Source organism: Equus asinus, chromosome 20 (assembly GCF_041296235.1).
Source record: "Equus asinus isolate D_3611 breed Donkey chromosome 20, EquAss-T2T_v2, whole genome shotgun sequence".
NCBI classification, from domain to species: Eukaryota; Metazoa; Chordata; class Mammalia; order Perissodactyla; family Equidae; genus Equus; species Equus asinus.
In genome coordinates, this window is record NC_091809.1 from 73,465,812 (window position 1) to 73,479,537 (window position 13,726).

The 13,726-nt window shown below is 35.7% G+C and overlaps 1 protein-coding gene across 27 annotated transcripts in view; it reads left to right on the forward strand.

Moving 5' to 3' along the window:
• PICALM (phosphatidylinositol binding clathrin assembly protein) overlaps window positions 1-13,316 on the forward strand; it is a 103,226-nt gene extending 89,910 nt beyond the window's left edge. For 15 of the 27 annotated variants that reach the window (XM_070490527.1, XM_070490514.1, XM_070490526.1 and 12 more), the window contains one exon: window positions 11,798-13,316. In XM_070490527.1, the coding sequence (XP_070346628.1) occupies window positions 11,798-11,812 (15 nt within the window). In that variant the 3' untranslated portion in view covers window positions 11,813-13,316. Of the gene's footprint in view, window positions 1-10,435; window positions 10,539-11,797 lie in introns of all 27 variants that reach the window. The other 12 variants (XM_044752136.2, XM_070490520.1, XM_070490521.1 and 9 more) reach the window with 1 other exon arrangement.
• The last annotated feature ends 410 nt before the right edge of the window (window positions 13,317-13,726 follow it).

The following is a 13,726-nucleotide window of genomic DNA, read 5'->3' on the forward strand; positions in this document are numbered from 1 at the left end:
TAAGTAACACTGTCTTCCTTTTGTCAGCAGCGAACCATTCTGCAAATTCCGTGGGTTTCCTGCTGGATTACAAACTATATTTACACAATCAGGATATAACTACTATAGCTATAAAGAACATCTTCTACAGTTTTGGCTAATACTTTCAACCTTGAAAAATTTTATATGAGTTTTGCTTTTTTAAAAAAATGATAAAAATTTTTTAAAATCTTAGTAAAAGTCTACCTTTTAAAAAGATTTCTGACCCCGCAGCGTCTGCTCTTAACCCAGGTTTTATATCCTGTTGTCTTCTAAAATCCATCTCACTCTTCCAGTGAAACACCAAGAAAGTCTGAGAATTTCTATGTACATGAAAATAAACAGACAGAAATGCCTTTTCCTAATTATTTTATGCCAGAAGAGAAGAGAATGAGAACTTGAGGATAGTAAGTTTCTAGTAGAAATATCAGATTTGAGGTGAGTACTTAGGTCTATATAAATGCTTGAAAAAAGCAGATGAAGGAAGCAAATTGATAAGTAGGAAAAGAGAAAATCAGGTGGCAGTGAAGTAGCTCAGAGAGGCTTTAGTCTCCTCACACAGTCATTTGAATCAACTGAAAGTCAAAATCGTAAATCTTTTAATGTTACTTTTAATTCCTTTTCCCACTCTGTTCTCCATGTGTTTCCCACTTTGCTCTCCATGTGTCACAAAGTCCCGCTGATTGTTCCTCTGCTATCAGTGGATCCACTCTTCTTGCATTCTACAGCCTTCACGCGATTGGAACCTCTGTCTCATGCTTATTTTACAACAGTCTCCCTGTATTCTTTGCCTTTCTAAATTAATCCTTTATGTAGATACTGGAATAATCTTCTACAGGCAGTATTTGCAGCATCTTGTCTCTATACTCAAAAGTCTAAGGAGGTGAATGTAAATATAACTGAACATATAAGCTATCCCCTCCATTTTTCTTCTGTCTTAAAAACTACCTCACAAAGTCTCCCTATTTGTAAGACTAGTAATGAGTAAGTAGGATATTCAGGCTCTTCAATTCTCATGCCTTTTACAATTCTCAATAGGTATCTAGTGCTCTACTCTGTCTTTTCCAGAAGTCCTTCATCTGTCATAAAGCAAGTTTTCTCTTTAGTCATTCTTTAATCATCTCTTGTTACTGTCCAGTCTTTGAGATGTAAAGGTCTTTTCCTTATCCTGCATTATTTTCTTTACAGAACTTATCACTACCTCGCATGTGTCTATCTGTCCATCTGTCCATCGTCTGTCTATCCATCCATCCAATCTAGCAAGAGACTCCTGTACTAGATTGTAAGCCTCATAGAAGCAGGCTTCTATGTGGCTTGTTTACGTCTGTGTCCCCAGTTCCTAGAACAGTGCCTGACCCATAAAAGTTTTTAAATATTATTTGTCAAGTGATTCTGGTTGAAAAGTTTGCTTTTCCATCATGTAACTTACTCTATTCCTCATTGATCTCCCTTTTCACTTACTTCTAACCATTGTCATGATTGATAGCAGTATTCAAAATTGGTTCAATTTGTTGGCTGTAGTGTCCATGAGCTAAAATATTAGATGACTGTTACCTGAGGAATAAAGACACCTTTAATTTCATGATTAAATATTGTTGATGATTTAAAAATTAAACTGTCTTTGAAGTAGGTGAGATTTTCTCCTGCTTTAGTTTTTAATGATTCTTAGCCAGTCCCTTGGATTAATTTTGTCTGTTCAATGCTAGCTGTAACCAAAACAGTTTTCCTTGATGAATTACCTTTTTTTTTTGTCTCATTATTTTACTCTGTTTTTTGGATTAAAAATTGCTTGAGGGGGCCGGCCCAGTGGCACAGTGGTTAAGTGCGCATGTTCCTCTTCGGCGGGCCGGGGTTCGCTGGTTCGGATCCTGGGTTCAGACATGGCACCGCTTGGCAAGCCATGCTGTGGTAGGCATCCCGCATATAAAGTAGAGGAAGATGAACAGGATGTTAGCTCAGGGCCAGTCTTCCTCAGCAAAAAGAGGAGGATTGGCAGCAGATGTTAGCTCAGAGCTAATCTTCCTCAAAAGAAAAAAAATTGCTTGAGGACAGGGAATATCTCTTTGTACATTGTTAATGTTAGTTTAAAATGTAAATGAAATCCCACCAAAATAGGAATGTTTTAATCAAATCCCGATTCTACAGCTATTGCCAAAACTCTTCCCCTGCTTCTTGAAGTATTTCTTTTGGGAGCCATTACTCGCCTAGGGCATAACTTGTAGCTCCTGGTCTCTTGTCTACTTACTGTTCTATCAAATTAATAATTCTGAGAGTACCTCAGCCCTCCCAGATATGTTTTGTCTTCTTCTTATTTAGTGAGGCATTTCAAACAGTATCTACGTCATGCACAATTGCTAATACCTTCTAGATGGCTGTTAGCTCAGACTTTGTTCTGTTCTTTAGGAAACTGTCTTTGTTATAGCTTTAATTTAATAGACTCTACTGTAGTATTGAAATTATGCCTTCTATACACTTACCTGGTCTCTTCCTATTTTTTGTGCTGGTTATTCTGTATTTTTTAGATATTTTTAGGTAGCTATTAGTTCCTTAAAGATAGATATTATGTTCTTCTGTTCATGCCTAAAATGGTAGCTCTTTAAAAAAAAAAAAATGTGTTCTACGTTAGTATATCTTCCTAGATGTTTGACTACATAGAAAATACTAGATCCCTGTGGTTAACACTTTTTTCTCTTCTGTACTTCCTCACAATTTTGCTCAGTATTTCCTTGTTACAGATTGCTAGTGTGTCTGTTAACTTGGGGAGTATAGGGACTCTTATGCCTTCTTTTACTGGTGCTTTATATAAATCTTACTAGTACTTACTGGAATATAAATTGAAATGTCCATTGTTTGCGGCTGTTGTGTTAGTAAGCATCAAACTGTTAACCTAGTTAGTTTCAGTTTTCTTTTGAAAGTCACTGTGATGTGAAGTAACATTCTTTCAGAATGTTTATAAGGCAGTTTAGATGCTGTTGAAGATCTTTAATGGGGGAGGGTTGTTGTGTTTATTATATTCTTAGTACTTCCTTATATGAGAAACTCATACTGATCCCATATAAGTCTGTTTTCTCAAAGCAATATGAAAACCATGGAGTGTTAACATTTGGGCATTTAATTTTTAAAATAAGCATATTAAAAGTTTTGTTGATTTCTTGATTGGTATTAGGTGCTTTTTTATGGAGGATTTCCAGTTTGGGTTATGGAGGATATGGCTAAAGATGCAAAATGGCGGCTGTGTTTTTGTTTGTAATGGCCAATTTTAAGTAAGTCTGACATCAGTTAAGTGTCTGAAAGGAAACAATGGCTTGTTGTGAGTGCTTTTTACCCTTCTAAATGGGGGCACTGTTGGCTTTAGATATTGGAATAATTCAAGTCTTACAAAAAATGGCATTTTTAATGACTTTCTTGTGTGTAAGAACTAATGGCTCTCTTTCCTTTTGGGCTTAGTGGTGGTTTTTTTTTTCCCCTCCACTTTCTTGGTGTTTTAATTGTGGGTGTTGGCAGTGCCTCTTCTGTCAGCTGATCTGCCCAGCTGGCTTTCTATGAAGGAGGCCTTTTGCCTTGTCAGCAGTGTGTTGTACTCATTCGTCCTTGCCTAATAGAAGATGCCATGAGGGAATTTACTTTGGGAATTGGGATTTAGTACCGTAAGTGAGGGTGGTTCTGTACTCCCCAGAGCACACCAGAATCAGTCAAAACAAAAATTTGAGGAGTCCTGTCTGCTGATCACTATTGTTAATAAGACAACTTATAGAATAAGACCTTTTTACTGGCTTTTTGCTGAAGACATTCTTTGTAAAAGGTGGAAATATGATTTTTTGTCTTAAAACCAGAGCATATTCATAAAATCTTGGGTGACTGTGAAATTCTATAAAATCTTCATGATGAACATCAGTGACCATATACAGCACTGTGTTTATAGAAAGCACAGGGGTGTATTGACTGTCTAAAATTTACTAGGGAAGTTCATTTCAAAAAATTATTTTTCTACTCTCACTTTAACTTTTTCCTGTAGGTTAAATGTAGCCATAAATTCTGGCTGAATTGAAGTTAATTGAGATAGCAAGTTTTAGAGAGGAAGCAAAGCACCAGCCCTGGAGTCAGCAGATCTACATTTGAGTCTGTTATTAGTATCCTAGGGCTGCAATCACAAAGTGTACCACAAACTTGATGGCTTAAAACAACAGAAATTTATTCTCTCACAGTTCTGGAAGCTAGAAGTCCAAAAACAAGGTGTCAGCAGGGCCGTGCTCCATAGGAAGATCTTTTCCTGCCTCTTCCAGCCTTTGGTAGCCCCAGTCCTTCCTTGGTTTGCAGCTGCAGCACTTCAGTCACTGCCTGTCACATGGCTTTCTCCCTGTGTCTCTGTCTTCACATGGCATTTCCCTTTTCTTATAAAGACGTCAGTCATTGGATTAGGGCCCACCCTAGTGACCTCATCTTAACTTGATTACATCTGCAAAGACCCTGTTTCCAAATAAGGCCACATTCCTGGGTCCTGGGGGGTAGAACTTCAGCATGTCTTTTTTGGGGATACAATTCAACAGTCTCAACTGTTCTTCTCTCTAACGAGGTCTTTCAGGGCAAGTTGCCTATGTAACTTTGAGGTGCCTCAGTTTCTTTATCTATAAAAATAGATCATTTTTACCTAGTGTAATTTATAGGTTTACTGTAAGGATCAAATGAAAATATTTGAAATTGACTCAGAAATGTGGAGGTTTGTTGTGTTTTTTAATTGATGATTATAAGGACCTTTTTTTGTTTGTTTTTAGAAGAAAATTTTACAAGGTTGCCCTATTTTCGGAAATTGTCCCTGTTCTCAAATTCTAATTTATTATAATACAGTACAGTTTATATTTCTTTCCATGCATTACAAATTATTGTAATAATTGTATTGATTACAAATGATTGTAAATAATTCATAGTTCATTATTTTGCAACCTTAATTATGACTCATTGTTATCTTATGACATCGTATAAACAATTAGACAGACACAGGCTACGGTGGTGCCTGGCGGGGTGGGGATGGGGCAGCCCAGCTGAGTATGGTTTCCGTTTGGGCCTGAATTGTCCACATGGCCATGGACTGTGGACATTGTTCACAGGAATCAGACATATCACTCTTTAGGATTATACAGCAGCACCTGAATTGACTCAGCATTTGTGGAGATGGTGTTACTCTGAAGCACCAAGCTTTAGTTTATAATAATTAAAATTTTTATTTGGTCCAATTTAGTGTAGAATATAAGCTATCTAATCTGTTTTGGGGGAAGCGGCAAACCTTTCTTGAAAATATTTAAGTCTGGGGAACTCTTCTCCTTAGATATTTTTAGTGGAAGCCCAATATGTAAATCAGGTAAAAGCAGGTAGCCTCAAGCTCATATGTGGAACACAGTTTGGAATTTTTTTTTAACCAAACAAATGTGCTGTATTTCTAATAAATAGCAAATAAGTGGTGTATTGTAGGTACGTTTAATTATTATTTTGTCTCCTTAATAGTACCAGTTGACATAAGCCTTAGCTTTTCATTGTCTTTGGTCTCCAAGAGGTTATGAAGTTGAAATCTAACGTGAATCAGCAATGAGCACTTTATTCAGATAATTTGAGCCAGTTTTCATGATTCCCGTCCATCAAATGGAATTTTAAAAGAAATTCTCTTACCTTTGGAAGCATTTCTGATGTATGGAGCATGTTGTTTATTTTTAGCCTATATCAGTTAATAATATTTTTTCTCATGAGTTTAGGCAACCTTGTGATCTATTTCCCTCTCCAATTTGGTTTTCTTTAACTTTGTCAGGTTGCCATAATTCTAATGAGATGACTTAAGATGCCATTTTGGAGTAACATATTGCTTTTGTGTTACCAGTTTTAAGTGGTAGACTCCAGAAGTAGTAGTCTTCAGTTTTAGAGAGATTTAGATAAAACATACCTTCAAAGAGGAATGCTCTTAGATCACTGATGCCCTCTAAGACAAGATGAGTAGTGCTTTGAGGGTGACATGAGTAATGTTGGCATAACTTTATGATGTTACTGATGGGCAGAATCCTAAGATGGAGTTTTGTTAAGCCCACACCCAAGAAGCAGTTATCAAAGGCACTAGACTCAACACACAGGGCCCACCCTCTCGCTTATACAGTAGAGAAACCCTCTTTTAGCTACCCTTCACAGAGACAGCTAAGGAATAGCATTATCTTTAATATAAAATATTGAAATGCAGCACTCTGTATTTGTATCCCTTTGCAGCTGGATTCAAATGCCCCATGAGTGGCCTGGCTGTGTACTAAACATTATCCAAAAAGAAAGTACTACTGTTCTGTGACTCAGTTTTGTAGCTGATGTCTCTGTGGAATCCTCTTAACTAGAGCTGTAGTCTCTGAATGTTTTGATTGCACAGGAATATTAGGAAAATATTCTTTTTGCATGTACCCTCAGAATATGTATATTTATAAGTTATATTTATATACTACAACAATATATTAAGTACGTTAAAATGTAAATAATAGAAATTTTAAAAGGGTAAAAATTAAGAGAGAAGTTCTGATATTTTCTTCTAATGTCCCACTTTAGAGACCATTTTTATACAGAGCTTGTTCTATCACCAAAAAGCATTTTAACTTAACACGTTATAGAATGCTTACTATCTGTAAGTCACTGTTAATTGCTGAACAAGAGACAGGTAAGATATGTTTCTTACATCTGAGGAGCCTAAGGTGAGTATAATATGGAAGCACAAGTGAGTGGTTGATAGTAGAGTAAGAACCCTTATGAGAGAGACAGAATGTTGACAACACAGCGGAGGAGCAAGAGCAGCAGATTCTATGACGTTTGAGCTGGGCCTCATAGGAGAATAGATGAGCATCTGATTGTAGGTGATAGGGAAGGTTGAGCTAATATTTGAGCAATTGATATATGCCAGGCAATATGCTGGATGCTTTATGTATATGTTCATTTAATTCTCAGGACAGCTATAAAGGGAGATATAGGTATTAGGCATAGATATTCTAAACCTCATTTTATAAAAGAGCCAGGATTAGATTCAGTTCTATCTTTCTACAAAACTCTGCTCTATCATCCCAGGCAAAGGAAGTATACCCATTTTTTTCTTAAGATGTTGACTTTGCTTCTCCAACAAAGACAAAATGAGTCTCTACAGCATTCCTATTTGTTATCCAGGCTTTTGAGTGACTAAAAAATTCAAATGTAAAGATGTGGCAAAGTTACTTCTAAAACTTTTAAGCACAGCCAATGATATATGTATCAGAGGTTTATCCTTAAATATCCAATCTTTTGTTCTCCCATAAGATTTCAGTTGTACTGTCTCACTTTCTGAGACTGCTACTATTTTCTTGTTCTAACCTGAAATTTTCTTTCTTTGGTGTTTAATGGGATTATAATGAAGGAGTAGCCATTTTTATTTTATGATGTTTAGTGTATCAGTAGAATTCTTTTTTTAAAATTCCTTTACTCCAAATATGTTTGCCTTTTATTAAAATTAGCTTATGATTTCTATTCTTATTATACTAAAACACTCTATAACTAAAAATTCTTTGCCCTGGAGATAATGTTGGAATTTTTTTTTGTTTCAGCAACTTTTTTTTTAAAGAGTAGAGGGTGGGAGTAGAGGAATTTCAATGAAGAGTTGCCATTGATTACTTGTAAATTTCAGTATTTTTATTGATATGCTGCTCTTCTTTCACTGTTTCTCAATATTTCATTTTCCTATAAAATGAGAAAGTAAGACTAAGTATGTCTGTATTAGACTAATAAGAATGACCACTTTGTTTAAAAGGCATTTTAGTTGCGGTATAGGTGAATTTAATTTCAACAAACTGATAGTCGTACTCATATTTTTAGCTCTGTGGGAATTTTGGTATAGAGAATGTTATTTGAAATAAATGGTCAGAAGGCTGTTTTTGTGTTTTTTGATGGCATATTTGTAGTAGGATTTGACTGGAATACTCAATTACAATTTGTCTTATGCTGGCTTGTAAAATGTGGTGATTTTGCAAATAATGATAGTTGGATTTTTTTCTTTTTTTAAATTCCTTATTCTCCAGTACTTAGCAGCACTACATGTTTTTTAATTTACTTACAAGAATATTAAGTAGAGTCAGCCCTTTGTAGTTTCAGGTGTCTTTTGTAGTCTCAGGCCCTTTTCGCTTCTGCTGCTTCTCACCCACCAGGGTCCCATTGCCCCTTCATGTTCTTTTGTTCTTCCTGCTTTCCTTGAGCACTAATAGGGTTACTGCAGCATATTTACTTTCCTTCTCTTTCCTTGTTTAGTCTCTGAGCTGACTACTTTCTCACCAGTCCATAGTGTGCCTGTGCTTTGGTACAGGTGCCGGGAAGGAGTAGGACCAGATGGTCAAGGGCTGTGTAGCCTGGTCCTTGGCACTTTGTGCAGTCAGCCAAACCAGACTGGGCCATGGTTTCATCTGCTTGAGATGGGTATTGATGATACGAAACTTATTGCAGGATACTAAGTCTTGTTTTCTCATGTTTTAACCTGGCTACATATTTATAGGCAGTAGAAGTATTAGTCAGAAACAAGCACCTTTTCCCCCTAAGAAAATTGATCCTCGTCAATTGATCCTTATTCGTAAGCCTCTAGAACTTCTCTCTGGTAGTATGTTAACAAAATCAGGAGAATAGAAGTAATAGAAGTGTTCCCTTTGACCATTTTCTTCAAGGGCATTTTCCTTGAGAACTGTCAAGTCTTCTGACTGCTGCCCTCATGAAAGCCTCTGATTTAAGAAGACTTCTTAGTGTAGGACTCTCACAGGAGACTTATGATTTGGGGGTTGCTATCTATCTGCAATAAGCAAAATCTGTTGTTGTTGTTGTTGCTTTTGTTTTAATTTCAAATGAAAGAGAAAATCTGTTTTGGAGAGAAACCCAGTTAATCTTAAACTCCTTCCACCTCAGTAACTGTTGGTCACTTTACTTAAAATCATTCTGCTTCCGTGGTCATCCGTGGTTGGGCTGAAGGGGAAGGAGGAGATGTCTTTCCACTTAAGTTGCTCTTTAGTCTGTCTCTGCATGGACGATATTTGAATCTCTACATCCAAACATGCATCCTGTCCTCCCATCTGTAGCTGCTTGTATAATTTCATCATCCTTCCCATTGTCTCTTCCCATTGTCTTCGAACATTTATTTCTGAGAACAAGGTATGGATTAGGAAAATGACTCAACCACTAATATAACTGAAGATAATTTCTAAACCTGTAAATTGATCTTGACAACAAATTGCATACACTTGTGATGTAATATTTGCTGAAACTCATTGGCTATTCATTCTCTATAGTGCTTTTCTCAAAAAAAAAAAAATTAAAAGGCAGAAATGAGATGACTTTGAACCAGCAAAGACAAGATTTTGATGCTTGAAATCCTTTATAGGATTTGAATGTTAAAGTATGAATTGGAACTATTCCACTTAGTCAACTTTGATTTAATGCTCAATTGAACATCCCTAACAGGACAGCTCATTTCATAATATTCCAATCTTATGCAAGGAAAGGGAAAAAAATTGAAAGTTTGTTCCAAACTAAATGGCTCATGTTTGGTTTGACATACTCTTAAAGTAGGCTTGGTGAAGGAGGTACGTATATGAAAAGGAACATCTTGGTTCTTCAGGAACTTTCTTTGAAGGAATACTAAGGATATGTTATTGAGTTCAACAGTCTACCTGCTTATTGTGTATTCAAATTAAATGATAGGAGCAAATTCCAAGAATCAAGCAATGTATTCAGACAGGAAGCAGAATCAAAGATCTTAAGTATTCCCTATATTTAGGATAGTGCGGGCCGTTGGATTAGGTGACCTCTAAGGTCAACCTTCACCTCCCAGAGTATCCACATCAACTACAGCATGTCCAGATAAACAGGCAGGAGCCACTTCCGTGTGAAAAAAAAAATTTGAGCATTGAGGAGAGGACTTTCTACCTCTTATGAGGAAGGAAGGAAAGAATATTGCAGCTAGATATGCTTTGGGTCTGGACTGAGGTCAGAATTGGCACAGCTTTTGACAGATAACCTAGACACAGGAAGCCATCTTCCTTCAATTAAAAAAAACACACAATTATGCACACCCTTCTTCCTGTCTCCCACACACACATACGATAAAAGTCTTAACCATGGGTCAACTTTATTGACCTTTTTGGGTAAAAGACTTTATTCCTTTGGAATTTCAGAAACTAGAATTTGTTTTCTGAAAAACACATGCCATTGGATACCCTTTAACTTGACATGTGACTGAAACTTTTGTTTTAATAATTCCATTTTCTACAAAGGCTGCCTTTGTATTTATTAAAGATGACAAAACAAAAACCACTTCTTCTTTCATTACATTTCCTGCTTTCATGTTCTATCATTCTGAGATCTTTTTTTCTTTCCTTCTCTCTGTCTTCTTTTCCCCCAGCTGTCGGCAGCATCCAGCCCCTCCAGTCACAGTCCTCACAGAGCTTCAGGAAAGGACCCTTTTGCAGAGCTCTCTTTGGAGGATTTCTTATAAATCACTTTAGGTATTGCTGCTTGTTGGGGGAGACGGGGACTTAAAGGCTTTAAAGAAATTATCAAACATTAAGCACAATTCACTCTTCTCTTTTGTTTCTTTAAAGAACTCTAGATTCCCCTTCTTTCTCCTTTTCCATTCTTTTAGGTGAAGAATAAAAATAGATCAGGATAGGACGTAAGGACAAACAACTTGTGGGAAACATCTTTTAACATAATTAGAAGGTGTGAAATCAAAGGACCATCTCTCATGTTAACATAGAAGCATCCACGGTTCACAGCAGATGGATGAGATCAAATACCCACCTTACAAACTGGGTGTTTTAGTCAGTCTTAAAAGATTTGTAGAGAACAACAGAATTTTACACATTGGATTAGAACTTGAGGAGGAGCATCTTTAGTTGTAATATAATGGGCAGGGTACTATAGTTGTGAAGAATTCATTTTAACAATTTATTTAAAGGTTTATATATTATATATGCATTTTCATTTAAAAATAATAACACTTTAAAAAATGGCTTATTTTTTAAAAATTAAGGGCAAGTGAATACTTATGCCCTTTTTGAGAGAAGGATTCTGCATTTGATCTATACTGCCTGTTTTTGCTGGAAGACAGTGTAATTTGTTCTTCTTGGTGCTCTAGCCCCCAATGAGATAAACCTAGATCTTTGAGAGTTTCTACTCTTCTAATTTTGACAACAGTTTATTAGCACATCTATTTCAATAGTGTCTTTGGATGAGTAGTTTAAAGTATATCATGAGTGAAATATCTGAGTGAACAGTGATACCCTATTGAAAAGTATTCCTTTGTAGCTCTGTCAGATTTTGATTTATATTAGTAAAGAAATGATTTAGTAAACGTAATATTACTGTTTCCTTAATTATCTCTAATTTTATGATATCATTTGGAAATAATTCAAATTTTGCTTTCCTAAGTGAGATTTTTACATGGAATATTTGTGTTCATGGAGAGGTTTTCTGAACTGGTTGTGGAAAAATTGTTCATTTGGCTTCTTTCTTCCCCTACCCATTGGTTTTTATAATTAGAAAGATATTTGGAAGGCCTTGTAATTAGGCTTCAAAGATTGAGTTCTGGCACATGATAAGCTGATAATATTGACTTTGTTTTGTAATCAGAGTTTGTGATAAGCATGCTATGAGCACTTCTGGGCCAGTTGAGTGGCAAAAGCCACAAAAGCATTTTTGTTTGGGAGAAGGCATCCTACAATGCATTGAAATAACCTACATACTCTCTTTTTTTTTTTTCCAGATACAATTTATGTAATTAGATGGAAGAGAATGGAATTATTTCAAAAAGACAAGTGCTCAAGCAGCTAATACTTACTTCCAGCAAAATCCAAACTGCTGTCTCTTAAACTCTCTTCTTCCATTAGAATGCTACAGTAACCCAGTGAAGGCCCATGAAGGAAATTGGGACTAGTCTATAGGAGAACATATCAATACAGTTTATAAAGCCAAGAATTGCCATGATTTCAGACTAAGATCTGTCTTTTTGGTGACTAACCCTTCAGTTCTTTCAACTTCTGTTAATACCCATAATCAGTAACCTACCGAGAAAAGCCCTTATTTGGAAAGTATGAAATTTGTATTTGGAAAAGCTGCCTGGAGGGAAGAGCTGTGTCCTTTACTGTAATGCAACAGGACTCTTCTGGGGGGGATCAAAATCATAATTCTTAATTATGCAGTATCTTTCTTTTCTCCAGTCCTCACAGATATAAAAACAGTAACTAAAATTAACTTTTCTTTTTAAAAAAAATATATATTCAGTTTGCAGTAGACATTCCTTAAGTATTTGTATTTATTTATGATTATCAATTTACGTAACATTAATATTGTATCAAACCTCCTTATGAAAATGAGTATGGATGTACACAGTATGTTTGATTTTTATCCATAAGAATGAATCTGATTCAGAATGCTTTCAGCTGGCATACAGAGCACTAAATATTTTAAGGCAAGTCCATAGGTCTGAATCGCTTAAGAATTCTCAGTCTCTATGGGATTTAGGGAAGCATTATAAATGCATTAATCCTTATAGTCAATTCTGTGCCTAGGATTTTGCAAGGGAACAGTTCACTGACTAGGAGAAGCACTACATTTTAAATTCAGCATTAGTGCATTGGGAAGGAACTTTTACTGCTTTGTGCTTGGCATGTCATTATTTTCCATTTGACATTAGGGCCTTTCCAAAATGAATGTGAGGAATTGCTTTCACTTCAAGACTTTCCTTCTTTTCAGTAAAACTCTAGGAGGTGTTATGGGGGGAGGGAAGAGGGCAAAATCCTTGAACCTTTTATTTGGCTCATGCCATGTTATGATCATGTACCTTTTAAATAAGGGGAAATAGTATCTTTAAAGTTAATGTGTAGGCAAGAGTTTAGTTAAAGAATTAAACTGCACTGTTGATCGGTGCTTTGTGTAAATACATCTTAATGTTTAGGTTGAGAGGGGCCTTAAGAAGGACAGTTTGTTGTAGGAAAGCAATTCTGTACATGAGTTTAAGCATACTTGTTGCATTGTCTCTGCAGATTCTATTTTTGTTTACAATATTAAAATGTATGTTAGCAAAAATGGGTGGATTTTCAAATAAAATGCAGCTTCCACAAAACTTTTGTTATGGTATTCTGGTCTGAGGTGCATTTTCTTTTTTCCTTTTTCCTTTTCCTTTATCATCAGTATCATTATTTTTTGCTAATAAAAGTATACCCAGGTGATTATATTTACTGATTTAATAAAATGTAAAATTTATTTGTTTTAATTTCCAAAAAGATTTATCTTTGTACTTTTTGTTACCTTCTGGACTCTTACTGATAAACTGAACTACTTATTAAAGTTGTTCATTTTTGTCTTTTGATCAGATGCCTTTGGTCAGGTAAGTGTAAGGGAGAAAATGCTTTGAGTTTGACATATTGATGCATGTAATTATGTCTGCCAAAGAAACCTCTGACTGTATGTTTCATATTGAATAGTAAGTGGGATTCAGAGTGCACGATAGAGGGATTAAAAGCTTTGCATCGATAAATGTCTGCATAATGTTTGCCATGGTTGGAAAAATAGTCTTTAGCCAATATACTTTGTTAATTTTACCAGTTTTTAAGTTTCACTATTATTAAACCATTTTCATATAAACTGGGAAATTGTACTTTTGTAAGTTAATAATTCCTTAACATTACCAAAG